The sequence below is a fragment of the Dendrobates tinctorius genome, unplaced genomic scaffold (genome assembly GCF_039654945.1).
Source record: "Dendrobates tinctorius isolate UK_male_01 unplaced genomic scaffold, ASM3965494v1 ptg000039l, whole genome shotgun sequence".
Lineage (NCBI taxonomy): Eukaryota > Metazoa > Chordata > Amphibia > Anura > Dendrobatidae > Dendrobates > Dendrobates tinctorius.
Genome location: NW_027361707.1, coordinates 33323847 through 33346476, shown reverse-complemented (window position 1 = coordinate 33346476; position 22630 = coordinate 33323847). Strand labels below are relative to the sequence as shown.

The following is a 22630-nucleotide window of genomic DNA, read 5'->3' as shown; positions in this document are numbered from 1 at the left end:
GGCTGCTAAGCCCAGTTCTTTGGGATCAGTTGGTGCCCTACAGCGGTCAGACCCCCATTGGTCAACAAGTTATGACATATCCTATGTATAGGAGATATCTTGGTGTTTTTTGGGACTAAGCCTTTCAGCTTGGGTCACAATTGTGTGATGGCTCAATTTATCTCCATACTCCACAAAAGATGTAAAGAGGAGCTCTTTCCGACAGCCCCAGAAACATTTTAAGGAGTGGATGGACATAAGACCATATTTATTGTTATAATGTAGTGAGGAGGAAGATGGAGCTTGGGACCCCACTTCTAGTGATCAGTGGGGGTATAGTGGGGGGGCCATTATTGTTCCGACATGTATCACTTATCCTCTAAATAGTTGATAAAGTGTTTTCCCATGATGGATATTTCAATGAAGCCAACTAAACGAAACATAGGTCCAATCTTTCCATTGATTGCACATTTTGGTAGAAGACGTGGCCAAGTCCTCAGTGACTGTGTCTGAAACATCCAGGGTTGATGTAAGAACTGCAAGGGCTTATGAAACATGTGCACTAACACATTGATATGTATATATGACATTTGACATTCCAATATTACTTCCCTCCGGTCCATTTCCCTCATGGATTTAAGGGAGTTGTCCGGGCTTTTCACATAATCTCAGTGCATATCTGGGCTGCAGGATGCTGACAATAAGTAATTTACCTTCTGTGGCCAGTTTGCAGCGTTTTCTAGATATCTTCTCTTGCTTGTAAGAAAACGTCCAGGGGGGGTGTGTTCTGGCATTGAAATGAGAACTCATCGTTGCCTCCTCCCTCACTAGTTTCACTTTCCATAGATCACTGTTCAGAGTGTGTCTGGGGGAGGAGTAGCTGGGTGGTTCTGCTCTCTGCACTGAGGCTGCAAGAGGGGGAGGATTTGTTACTGTGTGAGGAGGGATAGGCTTGTTCATGTGGTTGGGGAGGGCCTGTAGCTATGAAGGGTGGGGTTGTTGCTATAGCGGGCAGGTTTTTAGTAGAGTAGGAGGAAACGACCAGTTCTCATTTCAATGCCAGAACACACCCCCTCTGGACTTTTTTCTTACAAGCAAGAGCTGATATCTAGCAAACCCTGCAAACTGACCACAGAAGGTAAATTACTTATTGTCAGCATTCTGCAGCCCAGATATGCACTGAGATTATGTGAAAAGCCCGGACAACCCCTTTAATAACCTATTAATGTGCCTCTTCTAGTTCCTTTCACCACACAATATCCTTCAGAAGTCAGACAATACCCTGCACATGTCCCACCATGGTCCTCACCTCCTCTATACTGTCATGAGATCAGGAAATGGGATAGTTTTAGAACTAGTAATCCAATATGGCAGGCTTGCATGTCCCAATACGGTCTACACAATGGTTTGCTCTCGGATAGTTCAGGAGCCATGGTGCAGTTTGAGTTCTATTGCTCATGTTGCTTTCTTATTCTTCCCTCTGCTTTTCAAGAAATATGTTAAAGCCAGGGTAAGCATACATTACATGTTGCACGTCTGTAAATGTATGTTTTACCTGTGGTGTTCTATGTTGTGAATAGGGTGACTATTACTATTGAAACATCCAGGTCCTCAGTGCCATCTTGTAAGAAAAGAAGGCTTTTGGGATCTGTAGAGGTGTCACTATATGTCACTATGAGAAACTAGACAATGGTAAGTCAACGGCGGCATATGACAGATCCAAGGCATTGGATGCAAGTCAGCTGTGATCTTTGTCATTTTACATATGTATAACACATTTGTCTATGTTTATTAGTGCATGGTGGAATAGTCAAACGAGACCTCATCAGGAGGCAGAGGCTATGGTCACTGCCACAGCCTCTGTTTCCACCCTGAAATGAGGCATTAACACTGACGTCCGTTTCAGTGGTTGGGCTAGTCCCTGCTCTGCAGAGCATTTGTCGGTTATTAATTCCGACATATGCTCAGTTCGAACTCCCTACTTACATTGGAATATTCTTATCACTTCAGTGTGACAGTGCGCTCCCTCGCCATCTCTAATTAGAAGTGATGAGCTGGCAACAAAGTGCACTGTCAGCTTGCATCGGGAGCAGAGAACATGGTGAGCAAAGACCAGCCCCTTCCTAAATAGTGATATTTGATGGATTTTCACGTTTCATCAGAGCCGGCGAGGGAGCACAATGTTGTCTTTGTGAACTGAGAAGAATATTGCACAGTAAGAAGGGAGCTCGTACTAAGCATATGTTGGAATTGACAACCGGTCCATTCTCAGTAGAGGAATTAACCCAGCCCCAGAAATGGACGTCACTGATGACACTTCATTTCAGGGTGGGGACAGAGGCTGTGGCAGTGATCACAGCCTCTGCCCCCTGATTACCTCTCTTTTGAGAATCCCACCATGCGCTGTGGGTTCTCAAACGAAGTGTTATCAAAGTGAAAATAAGTAGGAAAAGCTATTACCGGTATATTATTAAAATAAATAGCGAGACATTTAGAATGAAAATCAATATTAGTTTCAGACCACATTTGAGTATCATCACCAGATGTCAACGATGGACAGAAGCAACCTTTTTCAAGAGTACGATAAACCAATTGGCTTTATAACTATCCCATTCACTTACAGTATGTAAAAACAATACAGCAATACAGTGTCCTAACAGTAGTGCAACCCAGTGACCAGACAGCTCCTTTAGTGTGGGTTACAAAATACTTTACTCTGGCTTAAAATATCGCATCCTAATGTTTATTGGGTTCATGTTAAACAATTTGCTCACAACTATGATTTTAATGACCTGTCGTTAGCATAAGTCCCCAATATCAGGTCAGTGGGGTTCCGGCACATGACCTCCAGCAATCAGACGTCACCAGCTCCGGCCGGATGTAAACAGTGTACGGGACAGAACAGCACATCTCCGTACACTGTGTAGTGGTCACTCCTGGGTCCTGCAGATCAGCTCTTAGTGAAATGAGTAGCATAAGTCACCAATATCAGGTCAGTGGGCGTCCGACACATGGCCCCCAGCAATCAGACGTCACCATCTCCAGCCAGATGTAAAAAGTGTACGAGACAGAACAGCACATCTCCGTACATTGTGGAGTGGTCACTGCTAGGTCCTGCAGATCAGTTCTTAGTGAAATGAGTAGGATAAGTCACCAATATCAGGTCAGTGGGCGTCCGGCACATGGCCCCCACCAATCAGACGTCACCAGCTCCGGCCAGATGTAAACATTATACGGGACAGAACAGCACATCTCCGTACATTGTGTAGTGGTCACTCCTGGGTCCTACAGATCAGTTCTTAGTGAAATGAGTAGGATAAGTCCCCAATATCAGGTCAGTGGGGGTCCGGCACATGACCCCCAGCAATCAGGCGTCACCAGCTCCGGCTGGATGTAAACAGTGTACGGGACAGAACAGCACATCTCCGTACACTGTGTAGTGGTCAATCCAGGGTCCTGCAGATCAGCTCTTAGTGAAATGAGTAGGATAAGTCACCAATATCAGGTCGTTGGCCTTCCGACACATGGCCCCACCAGCAATCAGCCATCACCATCTCCAGCCAGATGTAAAAAGTGTACGAGACAGAACAGCACATCTCCGTACACTGTGTAGTGGTCACTCCTGGGTCCTGGAGATCAGCTCTTAGTAAAATGAGTAGGATAAGTCACCAATATCAGGTCGGTGGGTGTCCGACACATGGCCCCACCAGCAATCAGCCGTCACCATCTCCAGCCAGATGTAAAAAGTGTACGAGACAGAACAGCACATCTCCGTACATTGTGGAGTGGTCACTGCTAGGTCCTGCAGATCAGTTCTTAGTGAAATGAGTAGGATAAGTCACCAGTATCAGGTCAGTGGGCGTCCGACACATGGCCCCCAGCAATCAGACGTCACCAGCTCCGGCCAGATGTAAACATTATACGGGACAGAACAGCACATCATCTCCGTACATTGTGTAGTGGTGACTCCTGGGTCCTACAGATCAGTTCTTAGTGAAATGAGTAGGATAAGTCACCAATATCAGGTCAGTGGGCGTCCGGCACGTGGCCCCCAGCAATCAGACGTCACCAGCTCCGGCCAGATGTAAACATTATACGGGACAGAACAGCACATCTCCGTACATTGTGTAGTGGTTACTCCTGGGTCCTGCAGATCAGTTCTTAGTGAAATGAGTAGGATAAGTCCCCAATATCAGGTCAGTGGGGGTCCGGCACATGACCCCCAGCAATCAGACGTCACCAGCTCCGGCCGGATGTAAACAGTGTATGGGACAGAACAGCACATCTCCGTACACTGTGTAGTGGTCAATCCTGGGTCCTGCAGATCAGCTCTTAGTGAAATGAGTAGGATAAGTCACCAATATCAGGTCGGTGGGCGTCCGACACATGGCCCCACCAGCAATCAGCCGTCACCATCTCCAGACAGATGTAAACATTATACGGGACAGAACAGCACATCATCTCCGTACATTGTGTAGTGGTGACTCCTGGGTCCTACAGATCAGTTCTTAGTGAAATGAGTAGGATAAGTCACCAATATCAGGTCAGTGGGCGTCCGGCACGTGGCCCCCAGCAATCAGACGTCACCAGCTCCGGCCAGATGTAGACATTATACGGGACAGAACAGCACATCTCTGTACATTGTGTAGTGGTGACTCCTGGGTCCTACAGATCAGTTCTTAGTGAAATGAGTAGGATAAGTCCCCAATATCAGGTCAGTGGGCGTCCGGCACGTGGCCCCCACCAATCAGACATCACCAGCGTCTGGCCAGATGTAAACATTATACGGGACAGAACAGCACATCTCCGTACATTGTGTAGTGGTCACTCCTGGGTCCTGCAGATCAGTTCTTAGTGAAATGAGTAGGATAAGTCACCAATATCAGGTCAGTGGGCGTCCGGCACATGGCCCCCAGCAATCAGACGTCACCAGCTCCGGCCAGATGTAAACATTATACGGGACAGAACAGCACATCTCCGTACATTGTGTAGTGGTCACTCCTGGGTCCTGGAGATCAGCTTTTAGTGAAATGAATAGGAAAGGTCATCAATATCCCAGCAGTGGACAACCCCTTTAAGGATAAAATGTTTGTTGTGTAAGTAAATTAATATCATGTGATCTGATTATTAACCAGTTACAATGGCTGCCCTTTTTGATGTGGCTATTTGGCTGTATGGAATTTGGGATGTTAACGGGGTTGTTCACTACTTGTACATCCTCTCCTTAAATTAAGCAGGGCCCTATTGAAAATAAATATACTCGCTTCCCGCACCAGCGTTGTTCTCATCGATGTCGATGCCAGCACCTGCGTGACATTATTTTACATGAAAACTGCAGCCAATGAATGGCCCGTTAATGGGTAGCAGTGCTCACCCCCCATACCTATGAGGGAAGTGTGCACAAAGCAATCCATTAGCAGCTGCTGATTGGGCGCAGTTCTCACGTGACATAATGCTAGTGCTGGAAGACAGCGCGCTGAGAACAGCAATGTCCTATTAAAGTCACCAGGTTTTTGCTACCTCTTCTGAGAGCAGCATGATGTAGAGGCAGAGACCCTGATTCCAGTGGCGTGTCACTTACTGGGCTGCTTGCTGTCATATTTATAAAATCACAGTTTTCTCTGCTGCAGATCCAGCGGTTCTCTGAATACTGAGCCCTGTATAACCCCGCCCACACCACTGATTGGCAGTGTAAACTTTAGCAGCTTTCTGCCTATGCAATCAGTGGTGGGGGCGGGGGTCTTACAGAGCTCATGAATATGGAGGACTACATGGCAGCAGGTTTATTAGTCCTCTAGTGATAATCTCCTTCTGTGACTTTATCAAAACTACAGCAAACCGCCAAGTAAGTGACACATTGTTAAATTCAGGTCTTTGTCTTTATATTATGCTTCTTTCATATTAGGTGGCAGAAACCTGGTGACCGATTCCTTGTAATAAGTATTGATGTGTATAGAAGAGTCAAACAAGGTGAAATGTTTGCAAGATAATTTTATGCTTATTTATATGAAAGTCTATCCATCCTTCATCATCAACATGGTTATGCTACTAAAAACAACATAGTGTTTTGATGGAAGTACTTTATTTTACAGGGTGTTTTAAATCAAAGTATTAAATTACTAGAAAGGACGTCATTTGATATTGAGGTATGTAATTCTTGATCACCTTGTCTTGACTATGACCATATCACCTATTTATATATAATACAGAATATATATTAAAAAGTAGTTAATATTAAAGGGAATGATTCATCAAAAAATGACCTATTGATTAAATCAGGTTCTGCATTAAATGTATTTTTTTTAAATGTCATTTTATATACGGGCCTATGGGATCGTGAATATGCATGATGGGTATATTGGCATGGGACTATGGGATGGAGGATAATTATAATTTGCTATAACTAACCACAGTTAGTTACTATGCCCGGGCAGTGCCGGGCTCTTCAGCTAGTATGTATATATATATATATATATACATATATATATATTGTGGTGTAGTGACCACTGTGTCAACTAAGGGGTGCTGTATGGATATCCCAGGAGAGTGGATGAATGGCAAGATAATGAATGACCGTAATGTATCTCAAGGTGGGTGGCCTTGAGATGGAGATTTATGTGTGTGCTAATCAGCAGTCATACTGCTGAGGTGCTGGTTCAATGTGTCAGGGACTAGTTACCTACAAATAATAACGCTATTGTAAAGTGTATATGTGTGTGTGAAGGACCTGTGATGAGGTCATAGTCATTTGACCCGGTGGGCGTGGCTATGGACCATATAATGTGGCCAGAGTAGGTCACATGAGGTGAATTCTGGGACCCGATTGGTCTAGTGTGGAAGGTCCCGCTGAGATGGGGCTTCCTGCCTGACAGCACGTGTGGACGCTGTGGTGAATGGCTGCAAGTGCCTGAGAGTTCCCTGGAGGGAATGAATGTCTGCAGTATGGAGAAGCAGCCATGAGAGAACCGTGACGGGGTGAGATATAACTGTGAGGCTGAAAAGCCTGCGTATTAGACATTGTACAACCTGTGTGAACACAGGGTTTACAGAGTGAAGCTATAATGGACGCTCTGCTGTTTATATGCTGTTGCATATTGCTTTGGTTTATGATGATGAATAAACCACATGGACTATACTGCTTTATGAAAACCCGTGCTGGATCTGGTTTTGTGGTGGCTAAGCAAGAATCCCCTAACTGAATGACAGCACTACCTCACAATATTAAAAACTAGACATTTTTAAATATTTCCACTGGAACCATTATAGAGTCACACCTCCTGTAATTTCTGGAAGTTCACATGTACATTGGCAGCAATAGACTGACACACGGTATCTTTTGTATTGAAGTGTCTAATGAGCATGTGCACAGGTCATTGTGAAGGGAGGAGGAACTGTGACATCACCTATTGTGATTGGTGGAGTCTGTGTTATCAGCTGTATGTCACGCTCATGCCCTGACTGGTGGGTGTGAGCCAGGGGGTTGTGGCCCCACTGTGCCACAAACCAGACTACCCTGGAAGGGGCGTGACTAAGACAGCTGCCTTGGTTTTCACTGGAGCCTCTGTTGGTGAGGCCAGGCTTGTGCGGCAGGCAGCTGCCTGGTGCCACTTCAGGGTGGTGTCTGGATGTGGCTGCTATTTCCACTTGGGGAGACAGTGGCACAGCAGAGACACTGGCAGGTGGGCACACCAGAGACACTGGCAGGCAGGCATGGCAGAGACACTGGCAGGCGGGCACGGCTGAGACACTGGCAGGCGAGCACGGCTGAGATACTGGCAGGTGGGCACGGCTGAGACACTGGAAGGCTGGCATGGCTGAGACACTGGCAGACGGGCACAGCTGAGACAGGGCAGGCAGGCACGGCTGAGACACAGGGTAAGAAGTTACGGCTGAGACATGGGGCAGGCAGGTGTAGTGTATGAAGGAACAGGTAGAGACCTGTTCACACAGCGGGTGCTAGAACTGGTATAGGCAGGAAAGAATGGAGTATGACTGAACAGGTTTGGACCTGTTCACATAGGAGGAGCAGGTACTTGTACTGACAGGAAAGAGTGGAGTATGACGGAACAGGTTTGGACCTGTTCACACAGGAGGAGCAGGTACGGGTACTGACAGGAAAGAGTGGAGTATGACGGAACACGTTTGGACCTGTTCACACAGGAGGAGAGGTACGGGTACTGACAGGAAAGAGTGGAGTATGACGGAACAGGTTTGGACCTGTTCACACAGGAGGAGAACCGCAAGGCTGTGGAGAAGCATTGTAGAGCAGCAAGAGGTTCTGCAGCAGCAGAACCAGGAACAAGCAGAACCACAAGAGTATGGAGCACAGGCAGAGCTGTTATGAATGAGTCACCGGAGGAGGAAAAAACAAAAATGCAAGCTAAATCCAGAAAACCGGAGAGGTTGGTAGCTAGCGGATTGCAGACCCCTGATCCTATTCACCACAACTAACAGTAGCCGTGGAGCGTTCCTACGGTGGTCCTAGACGCCTCTTCACAGCCGGAGAACTAAATAAGCCTAAAGAAAGAAAGGGGAAATCTAAACTGCCCCAGAGCAGACCCCAAAGCAATAGACAGCCCCCAATATGTATTGTCGATGAAAACAGATGAAAACACAAACACAGACAGAAAGACAGGCAGAGCAAACGATGGGGCCCAACTACCTAGATAGGAAAGGACAGAAAAGATGCTGGCTGCAATCCGCAAAAACCCTACCAAAAATGTCCCAACACGTCTAATAGGAAAAACGGCCCTGAAGTCACTAGACTTCAAAATCCCTATATCAGCACTCCGATATATTCTGAAGACAGAGCAAAAGAGATTTAACCGATCAGGGACAAAAATGGAAATTCAGCAAAGCCCCAGCCGGGGCTGGCTGAACACAAAACTAAGCAAATCAGACAAAATCTCATGGAACAATAACAGAGCAAAACTTAGGTTTAGAAGACAGGAACTGAACTGGAGGCCAGAGCTCAGAGCAGAGAAATCACCAGCAACCCTACAGGGCGTAGGCTGCCTTATATCCACTCAGAGATTCCGGATGTCCAATCGCAATCCACCTGTTCAGGTGACAGGTCTCTCCCATCCAAATCAGTTTCACGACCTCCCTTCACCAGCAGAGGGAGTTCATCGGACATCAAAGGTGAACGAGAAAATGATCTCACAACAGTACCTCCCCCTTGAGGAGGGGTCACCGAACCCTCATCCACGCCACCAGGCCGATCAAGATGGGCCAGATGAAAAGCACAAATCAATATTTCGGCATGAATATCAGATGCAGAGACCCAAGAATTATCCTCCTGGCCATAACCCTTCCACTTAACCAAATACTGGAGTCTCCGTCTAGCCAGACGAGAATCCAGTATCTTCTCAACCTCATATTCCACATTACCTTCAACCAATACAGGGTCAGGAGGTGCCACCACAGGAACTACTGGCTCAGCAAACCTCTTCAACATAGACTTATGAAACACGTTATGGATCTTAAATGTAACAGGAAGAGCCAATCGAAAAGAGACCGGATTAAGAATCTCCAAAATCCTGTAAGGTCCAATAAATCTAGGATTAAACTTTGGACAAGCCACCTTCATAGAGATATTCTTTGATGACAACCAAACCATATCACCCACCTTAAACCGGGGACCAATGGTCCTATGCCGGTTGGAAAACCACTGGGCCTTTTCCTGGGAGAGAGACAACTTATCCACCACTTGGTCCCAAATCTGGTGCATTCTCTCCACCACAGTGTCAACACCTGGGCAGGCAGAAGACTCCACCTGCCCTGAAGAGAATCGAGGATGAAACCCAAAGTTACAAAAAAAAGGTGACATCAAAGTGGCAGAACTAGCTCTATTATTTAAAGCAAATTCGGCCAAGGGCAAAAATGAGACCCAATCATCCTGATCAGCAGAGATAAAACATCTCAAATAAGACTCCAAAGTCTGGTTTGTTCTCTCCGTCTGCCCATTGGTCTGAGGGTGAAACGCAGAGGAGAAGGACAACTGAATTCCCAGCTTGGAACAAAAAGTCCTCCAAAATCTAGAGACAAACTGAACTCCTCTGTCAGATACAATGTTCTCAGGAATCCCATGCAAGCGAACCACCTGTTGCAAAAACAAGGGCACCAACTCTGAGGAAGATGGCAACTTAGGGAGTGATACAAGATGGACCATCTTAGAGAATCTATCACAAATCACCCAGATAACAGTCATTCTCTGAGAGACAGGCAGTTCAGAAATAAAATCCATTGAAATATGGGTCCATGGCCTCCTGGGCACCGGCAAAGGCATCAACAACCCACTAGAGCGAGAACAAGGTTTAGACCGGGAGCAAGTCCCACAGGAATGCACAAAATTCCTGACATCACGAGATAGGGCGGCCACCAAAAAGACCGACTCACCAAATCTCTAGTACCAAAAATACCTGGTACCAAAAATACCTGGATGACCAGCCAATGCGGAGCAATGAACTTTAGACATCACTCTCTTCCTCCACTGGTCAGGAACATACAATTTTCCAATGGGACAACGCTCAGGTTTGTCCTCCTGAAACTCTTCCAGAGCACATCTCAAATCGGGCGAGATGGCAGAAAGAACTACCCCCTCACCTAAGATGGTAGCAGGGAATCAGGAGAATCGGCAAAGAAACTCCTAGAGAGGGTGTCTGCCTTGACATTCTTAGTGCCCGGAAGAAAAGAGACCACAAAATCAAAACGTGTGAAAAACAAGGCCCACCTAGCCTGTCTAGGATTCAAGCGTTTGGCCGACTCAAGGTAAATCAAATTCTTGTGGTCAGTGAGGACCACGACTTGATGTCTAGCTCCCTCCAACCAATGTCTCCACTCCTCAAATGCCTATTTCATGGCTAACAGTTCCCGATTCCCCACATCATAGTTGCGTTCATATGGGGAGAACTTTCGGGAAAAGAAAGCAGAGGGATTCATTTTAGATGTTACCGGATCTTTTGGGGACAAAACAGCTCCTGCACCAATCTCAGAAGCATCCAACTCTACCTGAAACGGGAGTGAGACATCAGGTTGCCGCAAAACCGGAGCAGAAGTGAATCTCCGCTTCAGCTCCTGAAAGGAAGAAACAGCCTCTGGAGACCAATTCAGCACATCAGCACCCTTCTTAGTCAAATCAGTCAATGGTTTGGCAATACCAGAAAAATTAGCTATAAATTTACGATAAAAATTAGCAAAACCCAAAAACTTCTGGAGGGCCTTCAAAGAAGTGGGCTGAACCCAATCATAAATGGCCTGTACCTTGGCCGGGTCCATTTCAATAGTTGACGGAGACAAAATAAATCCCAAAAATGAAATCCTCTGTACACTGTAAGAAAAAGTTCTACTGAGAGCTGGAAGAGTCGGGAAGAAGTTCCACAGACGATCTCTTATCAAGCTGAGGTTGAAGGTTTATTCGGAGATACACGGCAAAACAGATACAGAATAACAGAGGAGTTGGAATATGCGGGCAAAAACAGGAATTCAGACAGGCAGAGATTCGCTAGGAAGTCTGGCGATGATAAGGCTCTGTGCCCTGGCCATGGTGAGGCACAGTGGCATGATGGCGATGGAATGGCAACAAGCAACAGTAACAAGAGCTTCTTATACATTATCAGAACAAAGAAAGCTGCATTTTGCCGCAGAGGGCGTTAACATTATAATTCTAAGGAGTTTTCATGGTAATCTACAGAAACGTGGTTTAGAACAGAGAATATAATGACATAATACGAAGATATTAATTAACATTTCTTCAAGCAACACTAAAACCCATAAGTCATTGGTATCTATGGCTACTGTCCTAAAATCTTATCATTGTCTCCAGTCTAGGTCCCTAAATTCTTACATCCTGACATTTTAACTACTCTACACTTCGCTACCACACTATCACGTATAAGCATACTGGCCATATATTTGGTGACCTGTGACCCTATTGATCGATCCAATCTTCCTCTACGCACATCGGCTGAGGTTGCTAGGAGACATGATCTCATTTTGCCATCCTCCATCTATTAGTTCTTTTGTAGAAGTAGATTCCTTTACAACTTGTGTAATTCTGACAAAATGGCTGCTAGAGACAACATGACCGCTCAGTATATCATGGCTGACCATTCTCTTACAAGTCCCCCTCTCTATCCAGAGTACAACATACAGTACTGCAATATTCATGGGTGAATTATTGAAAATAAGAATATTGGGGTAATTCAGTGCTTTATGCACGTGTGTGTAAGGCAAAAGTCCCTAAAAATAGAACAAACACATAATAAAAAAATAATTCAAATAGTCCTGAAAAAAATAAGTTGCACAATAGTCGTCTTTTGGTCTTTTTCTTCTCATTCCTTGTCTTCTGGATTTTCCTGATCTTCTCCCCCTCTCACACTATCAGAGTCCCACTGTATAGTGTGAAACATCTTCTCCTGATCATCCAATAGGTTCATGGTCCCAGGAGTCGAATATGAAAATCTTCAGCGGACCTGGAGGAAATAGAAAAAAAAAGTGGAGTATCAGTCCTTACCAGAAATCCCAGTAAAATAATTAAGAAGTCTACACTGATTGATATGAACCATTTTAATCACCTTTCTAGCGTGAAAATTTGAGCAAAGACTTAATCATTGTTGTTGGGATGTAAGGCACAAGTCTATCATTAACTCGTTTGTAATACAAGCACTCCCCCTCAATGGGCAGGTACTCGAGGGAATTGAACAGGGATGAGTCTCCATCCTTCTCCTGTGCCTTCATGAGATCTTGCAGAGGAGAAAAGACAAGGGGGGGCTCACGGGGTTGTTTTGTGACTGCAGCGATGATTTCTTGAGGATATTTGTCATCGCCTGTGAGTGCAGCCTCCTTGGCTGCGTGGTCTACATATGCATTGCCAAGGATGTGGGGATCAGGAATCAGCCTCTGGTGTCCTCTAATCTTACAGAAAAACCATAATTTTGGGAATTCTTTGCCCCGCTTCTCAATTTGTTTTAGAATGTCTGCATGCTGCAAGGGCTTGTTCTGAGAATCAACCATCCCCCTAAGGGCCCATACATTAAGATATAGAGTGAGTGACGACACGACATATGCGCTATCACTGAAGATATTCATTGGCTCTGGACACACGAGAATGACCTGTAAAGCTGCTTCCAACTCAGCTCTTTGAGCAGAGAAATGACCTGGGAGTTTATACTGCAGCAGCAATGGCTTAGCTGGAAACCACACAGCGAAGCCTGTGACGTAATGCCCCTCATGCCAATAGCGAGCTCCGTCAATATAGGCACAGGGGATTCCCTCTTGAAAGTCTGCTCGGAAGGGAGAGGGAGTAACATTAGCCTGTTCAATTTGACAATCGTGACTTTTTCCTGCATACTGCATCATCTGGGCTAAGTGATATTTCTCACCCACTTCGACTTGTAAGTCTCTAGTCTCAAAATCAATGATCCATTGGGCCATTCTCTGTGAATTAATACCTGAAGCTTTTCCCTTCAGCAAAGTTTTGAAGGTGACATGCGGGGTTTGTAGAATTAAAGGAGCGAATCCCACTCTATATGTCTCACTTGATTCATAGTCCAGTGCATGCCCAGTAGGTGCTACATACACTGAGTGAATCCTTTTTCCACGGGGGTCAGCAACCTGGAGTAATAACCTAGGGCATACAACTGACTAGACACTTCTGGGCTTTCTTTGGGCCATTTTTGTAGGAGCACAGAAGAAATAGAGATATCACCGGTGTGAGTCTGAATGTAGAAAGGCTGGGAAGGGTCAGGGTTAATCAATGCAGCAGCTGCCGTAAGGGCGCGCTTCAATCCCTCAAAAGCCTGTAAGGCTGCTCCTTCTACAGTTACAGGGGTAAAGTCATCATCAGCATTTTTCAATAAATCATACAGTGGTTTAGCCAAATTGGCAAAATCTTCAATAAATTCTCTGGAAAAATTAATAAGACCCAAAAATTTTCTGAGTTCAGTAATATTAGTTGGTATGGGGACAGCCTGAATAGCTTTAACCCTATCATGCATGGGCTTCTTTCCTTCTGCTGAGACAGACACACCCAGAAATTTAACCTCTGATTTCATCAATTGTACTTTATCTAGACTCATTTTGAGCCCTGCATCTTGTAAAGCCTGACAAACATTTTCAAGGGTTTCTCTGTGTTCACATTCATCCACAGTTTGAATCAATAAATCATCCACATACTGCAAGACTTTGTCTCCATACCCGAGGGGTTCTAACATCTGAGCCAATGCCTGATGGAAATACACAGGAGAACTGTGAAATCCCATGGGCAACCGCGTGAACAGGTATTGCACATTCTCAAAAGTGAATGCGAAGCGGAGGGCAGATTCAGGTGTTAGGGGTACTGAGAAAAAGCCATTTGCAATGTCTAAACAAGAAAACACTTTACAATCACTCCTCAGCTGTGACATAACTTCAGGGACAGATGCAACAAGGTGAGCAGCTGAGGGAGTGTACTTATTTACAAGTCTCAGGTCTACTACCATTCGAAAACTGCCATCTTCCTTTTTTACAGGTAGAATAGGACTGTTACATGGAGAATTACCTTTCACAACAACACCTTGTTTCTCCATTTCACTGACTGCTACCCTTATGTAAGGGATTGCGTCCTCCGGAATACGATACTGGCGCTGGAAAGGTGGCAGTTTTTCACCATCAATTTTAACCTGAGTTTGCATTAACCCACAATCAGTTTTCTTTGAGACCCACAATTCAGGGAACTTTTGCTTCAATTCATTCTTTAAAGCATCATTGTCAGCATTTTCAACATTTTCACCAGTACATGCTCTGAAACTAGCAATGGGTAATTTATGACTCTCCTCCTCCTCCTCCTCTACAGGGACAATTACAGAACAGATAGTGGCTTCTTTGTTCCGCCACAAGACTTTGTACATAAATCAACAACAATTCCCATTGCTCCCAAAACATCAGTTCCCAAAATAGTGTACCGTAACTGTGGGTTTACCCAAAAAGCGCATCGAAGACCCCTTTGCTTCGATCCCCCTGTGTCCTGAAATATCAGGTTCACTGGACGACTTTTTACTGCTTGAATACAGGAGCCCCCAAATTCTACCAAAATTGGTAGTCTCAGGCAGTCCAGGGGGTGACTGCAATTTGTGTCTTGTTACTAAAACTGAGGCTCCTGTATCGATGAGGATGTCTTCCCAAGGCAGCCCCTCTATTCTCCCTCTGACATAAGGTCTACCGTCCTTGCCCAGGGAAAGGGGGGCAAGGAGGGTAAGGGGAACAGGGGGAGCACTCCATCAATCAGTGTTACCTGCCGTGGGAAGCCCGAAAAATCCATCATCCCCATCTGGACATGGCTTCCGTCCAACAGCTGCCACCTCCGCCCCAAAGAGATCCTTAGTCAGGGTCCGGTCCTCATGTTCCTGTAGCTCCTTGATCAGGGGAGCACAGGGACGAGGAGGAGTGACCCCTCCCTTAATAGCATGGACCTCCGGGTGCGGATGAGTGAAAGCCATTGGGGAAGGAGCAGGAGCAGAAGGCTCCTGTGAGACTGGGTTAACCATTTGAAGACCATTGTACTGCTGATACTGCCTAAGGTCATTCACTGCTGGATACGGAGGTCTAACTCCGAAAGGTAGTCTAGAGAACTCCCGGGGCTGTTGGGGATTAAATGGTGCCTGGGGTTCTAGGGGTACAATTCCTGGCACAAGGTTGGGACAAAAACGTCTAACATGTTCCAGATGTCCACAAAAATAACACAAGGGAGGACCCCTCATGGGATCCCTTGGGGGCTCTGCCGAACGGGACCTGCTCATTCTCGGTACCTGGCCGTACCCCCCGGAACCCCTGGCCTCCCCGAATCAGCAGATACACCCCGAGGTGAATGGCATGCAAAAACATTAGACTCATCACCCTTCACCTCGGACTGCATCGTCCTAACAAAACACTCCCTTACCTTCCTCCCAATTAGGCAAATTTTTAATAAATTTAAGATGGATCAGGAACATTTGGTCAGGGATATTTTTCTCGGGGTCGAAGCAGCATCACACCTAACCTAGGGTCTGCATGTGCTGGAGCTGTTGGGACAATATATCTTTCCTCAACTGTATCTGCATAAGCTGGAGCTGTTGGGACACTATATCTTGTTATGTACTACTTCACTCATTCTCCTAACTCTTCTCCAGTCTACACCTGTATTTACATCAGCACTGTGTCTCGAAGCTGCAGTGTCCATCTGTGACATAACTGCTCTCAGCTGCTGCTGCTCGCACCCCTCCTCTCTGTGCTTCGCTGCTAGCTCCAGCATCTCGCTCAGCTTTTCTGATCTCTCCCTATATGCTGCCCCTCCCCGGGTGATCATGTTAACATATTGTTGTGTAAGCTGCCTATCAAGAGCCTGATCAAAAGTTATGACTGTCTTACAGAAAGCCACTACTTGGCTATTAGCTTAACCTAGTGAATTCTTTCTATCTAGTTCCCTGTTCTCGGTGGTAAACCAACGCATACAATTTAACCACGTGGTTTCCACATTAACCCTCTCCAGCTGGGGTGTGCCAGCATATTTCTCTGCCTGCTTCTGTAACCACTCCATATTTACAGTGGTCTACAAGGACGAGTTTTACTCTGTTCTAGTATCAACAAATGCAATTTAAGCAACGTTAGATACTCACACCTCTCTCGAATGGAAGACCTCCTGCCGGCTGTTTGGGGGTCGACCAGATATCAAAAGAGGTGCAGCCGTGATTCCAGCCTCACTCGTTAGCTTGCCAGGCGTCTCCCCACACCCTTTTAAAGCTTCTTGCTACCGGGCACACAAAAAAATTCTCACGTCCTTGTAGATAGCTTCTTCTTTTTATAGTCTTTTTTTTTTTTTGTCCGTGGTTTTCTTATAAAAAAATCGGGCAGGCGGTCTCGGAGCGATCACGAGAGGTTCTCCTTCAGGCTGGCTTGCTTTGATCGGTTTCACTTGTGGCCACACGCGTTTCTTTTATTTTTTCTCTTCCTCTTCCCACCTCCAAGCTCTCATCTGCAGCTTCTTCCGGTGGTTCTTCTGGAGGCAGCTCTCCGGAGCTGCTCCTCCTGGCTGGCAATCGCCACTTGTAAGAAAAAGTTCTACTGAGAGCTGGAAGAGTCGGGAAGAAGTTCCACAGACGATCTCTTATCAAGCTGAGGTTGAAGGTTTATTCGGAGATACACGGCAAAACAGATACAGAATAACAGAGGAGTTGGAATATGCGGGCAAAAACAGGAATTCAGACAGGCAGAGATTCGCTAGGAAGTCTGGCGATGATAAGGCTCTGTGCCCTGGCCATGGTGAGGCACAGTGGCATGATGGCGATGGAATGGCAACAAGCAACAGTAACAAGAGCTTCTTATACATTATCAGAACAAAGAAAGCTGCATTTTGCCGCAGAGGGCGTTAACATTATAATTCTAAGGAGTTTTCATGGTAATCTACAGAAACGTGGTTTAGAACAGAGAATATAATGACATAATACGAAGATATTAATTAACATTTCTTCAAGCAACACTAAAACCCATAAGTCATTGGTATCTATGGCTACTGTCCTAAAATCTTATCATTGTCTCCAGTCTAGGTCCCTAAATTCTTACATCCTGACATTTTAACTACTCTACACTTCGCTACCACACTATCACGTATAAGCATACTGGCCATATATTTGGTGACCTGTGACCCTATTGATCGATCCAATCTTCCTCTACGCACATCGGCTGAGGTTGCTAGGAGACATGATCTCATTTTGCCATCCTCCATCTATTAGTTCTTTTGTAGAAGTAGATTCCTTTACAACTTGTGTAATTCTGACAAAATGGCTGCTAGAGACAACATGGCCGCTCAGTTTATCATGGCTGACCATTCTCTTACATACACCAAAAAGGCATTTCGATCCCTTGACATACAGGGAATTCTCCCTCAAAATCTGGAACACAGTCCGAACATGTTCCATATGAGAGTCCCAATCCCTGGAAAAGATCAAAATATCATCCAGATAGATGATCAAAAATTTATCCACAACGTCCCGGAAAATATATTTCATGAAGCACTGGAAGACAGAAGGGGCATTAGTGAGCCCAAAAGGCATCACCAGGTACTCAAAATGTCACTCCGGAGTATTAAACGTCGTCTTCCATTCATCCCCATGCTTAATGCGAATAAGATTATACGCCCCCTGAGGTCAAGCTTGGTAAACCAGCAAGCACCTTTAACTCTGGAGAATAGATCAGAAATCAGGGGTAACGGATACTGATATTTAACAGTAATTTTGTTGAGGGAACGATAGTCAATACAAGGCCTTAATGAACCATCTTTCTTGGCCACGAAAAAAAACCAGCACCCAAGGGTGAAGAGGATGGTCTAATATGACCCTTCTCCAACGACTCCTTAATATAAGATCGCATAGCCTCGTGCTCGGGTACAGATAAATTGAAAAGTTGACCCTTGGGAAATTTACACCCAGGGCTCAGCTCAATTGCACAGTCATAACTCCTATGAGGAGGCAAAGACACAGACTTATTCTCACTAAATACATCATAAAAATCAGCCAAATAGTCAGGAACATCATGCGACTGGGGAGAGGTGGAGAAAACAGGAGCGTCACTAAGAGCACACCGACAACCCCAACTCACCACAGACACAGATTTCCAATCCAAAACTGGATTATGGATTTGCAACCAGGGAAACCGCAGAACAATGGTATCATGCAAATTATGCAACACCAAAAATCTGCAATTTTCTTGATGGTCTGCGGCGACCCGCATTACCACCTGGGTCCAAAACTGAGGTTTATTCTTCGCCAAATGAGTTGCATCAATACCCCTCAAAGGGATAGGCGTCCGCAGAGGTGTCATAAGAAACCCACAACGTTTAGCAAAATCCAAGTCCATCAGGTTCAGAGCCGCTCCTGAATCCACAAAAGCCTTAGCGGAAAATGTGGACAGGGAGCAGATCAGAGTAATTGCCAAAAGAAACTTAGGTTGTACACCACCCACAGCAAATGTGTGTGCAAAACGTTTCTCTCGTTTAGGGCAGATAGAAATAATATGAGAGGCATCTCCACAGAAAAAACACAGCTTATTACGCCTTCTGAACTCCTGACGTTGTGCCCGAGACAAAACTCTATCACATTGCATAGGTTCAGACATTTGTTCAACAGGTGGCAACATTTCTCGTGTAATTTTACGTTCACGTAAACGCCGATCAACCTGAATGGCTAATGACATAGAATCGTCAAGACCAGAGGGAACAGGAAATCCCACCATAGTATCTTTTACAGTTTCTGACAAACCCTTCCAAAAGAGAGCTGCCAAGGCACCATCATTCCAAGTAGTAAGGACCGCCCACTTTCGGAATTTTTGACAGTACAACTCTGCAGAATCCTGACCCTGGCTCAATGCCAACAGGGCTTTATCAGCTTGATCAATAGCATTAGGCTCATCATACAACAACCCCAAGGCTTGAAAAAATGAGTCCACATTAGCTAGAAAAGGATCATCAGGTGTCAAAGAAAACGCCCAATCCTGGGGATCGCCGCGCAGCAAGGAGATGACAATTTTAACCTGCTGCGCAGAGCTCCCCGATGAGCTAGGCTTCAAGGCAAGAAATAATTTACAATTATTCCTAAAATTCAAAAATTTAGACCGATCCCCAAAATACACATCAGGAGTAGGGATCTTTGGTTCGTTCAGCAGCATGTGAATGAGCAAGATAGGTGGAAATTCCCCGCACTTCAGCAGTGAGCTGCTCCACACGATCAGACAATTGCTTAATCTCCATTAAGAAAAAATCCTCCTACGGCCCCAGAGAAAAAGAGGAAAAAATCTACATAAAAAAAAAAAAATTCTGACACTTTTTTTTTTTCTTACAATTCTTTCCTGCTATTGAGTACCCTGGAATCTGCGGTATGGCTGGTGATTCTGTTATGAATGAGTCACCGGAGGAGGAAAAAACAAAAATGCAAGCTAAGTCCAGAAAACCGGAGAGGTTGGTAGCTAGCGGATTGCAGACCCCTGATCCTATTCACCACAACTAACAGTAGCCGTGGAGCGTTCCTACGGTGGTCCTAGATGCCTCATCACAGCTGGAGAACTAAATAAGGCTAAAGAAATAAAGGGGAAATATAAACTGCCCCAGAGCAGACCCCAAAGCAATAGACAGCCCCCAACATGTATTGTCAGTGAAAACAGATGAAAACAAAAACACAGACAGAAAGACAGGCAGAGCAAACGATGGGGCCCAACTACCTAGATAGGAAAGGACAGAAAAGATGCTGGCTGCAATCCGCAAAAACCCTACCAAAAATGTCCCAACATGTCTGATAGGAAAAACGGCCCTGAAGTCACTAGACTTCAAAATCCCTATATCAGCACTCCAATATATTCTGAAGACAGAGCAAAAGAGATTTAACCGATCAGGGACAAAAATGGAAATTCATCAAAGCCCCAGCCGGGGCTGGCTGAACACAAAACTAAGCAAATCAGACAAAATCTCATGGAACAATAACAGAGCAAAACTTAGCTTTAGAAGACAGGAACTGAACTGGAGGCCAGAGCTCAGAGCAGAGAAATCACCAGCAACCCTACAGGGTGTCGGCTGCCTTATATCCACTCAGAGATTCCGGATGTCCAATTGCAAGCCACCTGTTCAGGTGACAGGTCTCTCCCATCCAAATCAGTTTCACGACCTCCCTTCACCAGCAGAGGGAGTTCATCGGACATCAAAGGTGAACGAGAAAATGAGCTCACAACTCAGAGCCTAAAGAGTACAGAGCAGGCAGAGTTGCAAGAGAGCGAAGCACGAACAGAGCCGCAAGAGTGCGGAACACAAGCGGACTGGGAGGACACAAGGAAAGACACAGCAGGAAAAGAAGCCAAAGACAAGGAGACAGACAGACAAAGGTAGGACAGAGTTCAGACAGGGTAACAATACGAGACAAGGTACAGGACCAAAAACAGAAGGACCAGAGTATACACAGGTACAAAGCAAGGCTATAACAAAGACACAGAGACCTGGATATTCTGCCTCCTGGAGGACAGACAGAGAAGTACCAAGCAAAGCTAAGAGTAAGGCCTCCAGAGAAGGAGGAACACAGAGCAAGACCTGGCAGCTCAGTAGCAAGATACTAACTGAGTTAACACATTGCACAGGCAAGGTTCCACTGGTTGGAGCTGCCCTAGATACTAGAGCGCTCTTGGTAATTGGTCAGGGACACAATATACAGGTGCACCATGACTCCATAAGAACCAGAGAGTGTCAGCGCCGCTCCCCTATGCACACAGCCAGGAAGGATGCAGAGAGCAGACAGAAAGCAAGAGACACAGAGCATGGAGGTGGCAGCAGACAGAAATCACAGCATGACCTGGAGCAGTGAGTAAGTTGGTGTGTGGGGGATGGGAGGCCATGCAGTGATGCCAGCAGGGTTGTTACACTGTGTATTGATGTTGGCAATCAAGGTAATCCTGACTCTGATGATAAGGAACTTGCTGAAAACTCTTCCTTAAAAACGGCAAATAGGAGTCTAAAATAGCCTCAATGATCAGTGTGAAGATTGCAAGATTACTATTTTTTTTAATACAGATCATAGTATGTGAACTTATTGCCAACATTTTATAAAAAATACATTTACTCTAAAAAACAGTTTTAAACAGTAGTAAAACGCCAGGCACATTTTCATAACCAGTAATATATCAGGCCACCATAAGTTGTTGCATTGACTGTAAGCACGCCCTGGCATTTGACTGACAGCTAGCTCTGCATTAATGCACTGTAGACCGGACTGTCTGTGAGTGCGGGCTGTCTGTGAAGTGCGGGCTGTCTGTGAAGTGCGGGCTGTCTGTGAAGTGCGGGCTGTCTGAAGTGCGGGCTGTCTGTGAAGTGCGGGCTGTCTGTGAAGTGCGGGCTGTCTGTGAGTGCGGGCTGTCTGTGAGTGCGGGCTGTCTGTGAGTGCGGGCTGTCTGTGAGCGCTGTCTGTCTGTGAGCGCTGTCTGTCTGGGAGTGCTGTCTGTCTGGGAGCGCCGTCTGTCTGGGAGCGCCGTCTGTCTGGGAGCGCCGTCTGTCTGGGAGCGCCGTCTGTCTGGGAGCGCCGTCTGTCTGGGAGCGCCTGGGAGCGCCATCTCCCTGTGAGCGCCGTCAGTCTGGGAGCGCCGTCTGCCTGGGAGCGCCGTCAGTCTGCGAGCGCTGGCTGTCTGCTTACACTCGCCGTTGCTGTGAGTAGTGACTGTAAGGCCGAGTGCACATGTACTTTTTGGCCCTGCGGATTTTTCCGCGCAGAATGGAATAAATCCGCAGGTCAAATGACCTGCATTTTTCCTGCGGATTTCTTCCATTTTTCATGCGGTTTTCTTGCGGTTTTTGTGCGGTTTTCTACTGCGGAGATGGAAAAACCGCACAAAAGAAGTAACATGCTGCGGATTTTGTACTGCAGGAAAACCGCGCGGAAAAATCCGCAGCGTCTGCACAGTGGGTTTTTTTTTTTCCATTGATTTTAAGGCTACTGTACATCACAATGCAGAAATGCAACGTTTCTGCGCGGTAAAATCCGCTGCGGATCCGCTGCAAATCTGCATCGTGTGCACACAGCCTAATTGATTCAGGCACACCTGCATGACTGAAAGCTGGTGGCTCCTGGGAGAAAATGAACTTTATTCCCTTTATTTCTCCCAGGAGCCACCG

General features: G+C 45.8%; 1 protein-coding gene across 8 annotated transcripts in view; it reads left to right on the top strand.

The window, feature by feature from the left end:
- PROM1 (prominin 1) overlaps positions 1–22630 on the top strand; it is a 317825-nt gene that overhangs the window by 264075 nt on the left and 31120 nt on the right. For 7 of the 8 annotated variants that reach the window (XM_073574622.1, XM_073574619.1, XM_073574616.1 and 4 more), the window contains 2 exons: positions 1472–1489; positions 6072–6125. In XM_073574622.1, the coding sequence (XP_073430723.1) occupies positions 1472–1489; positions 6072–6125 (72 nt within the window). The remainder of the gene's footprint in view (positions 1–1471; positions 1490–6071; positions 6126–22630) is intronic. The other variant, XM_073574617.1, reaches the window with a different exon arrangement.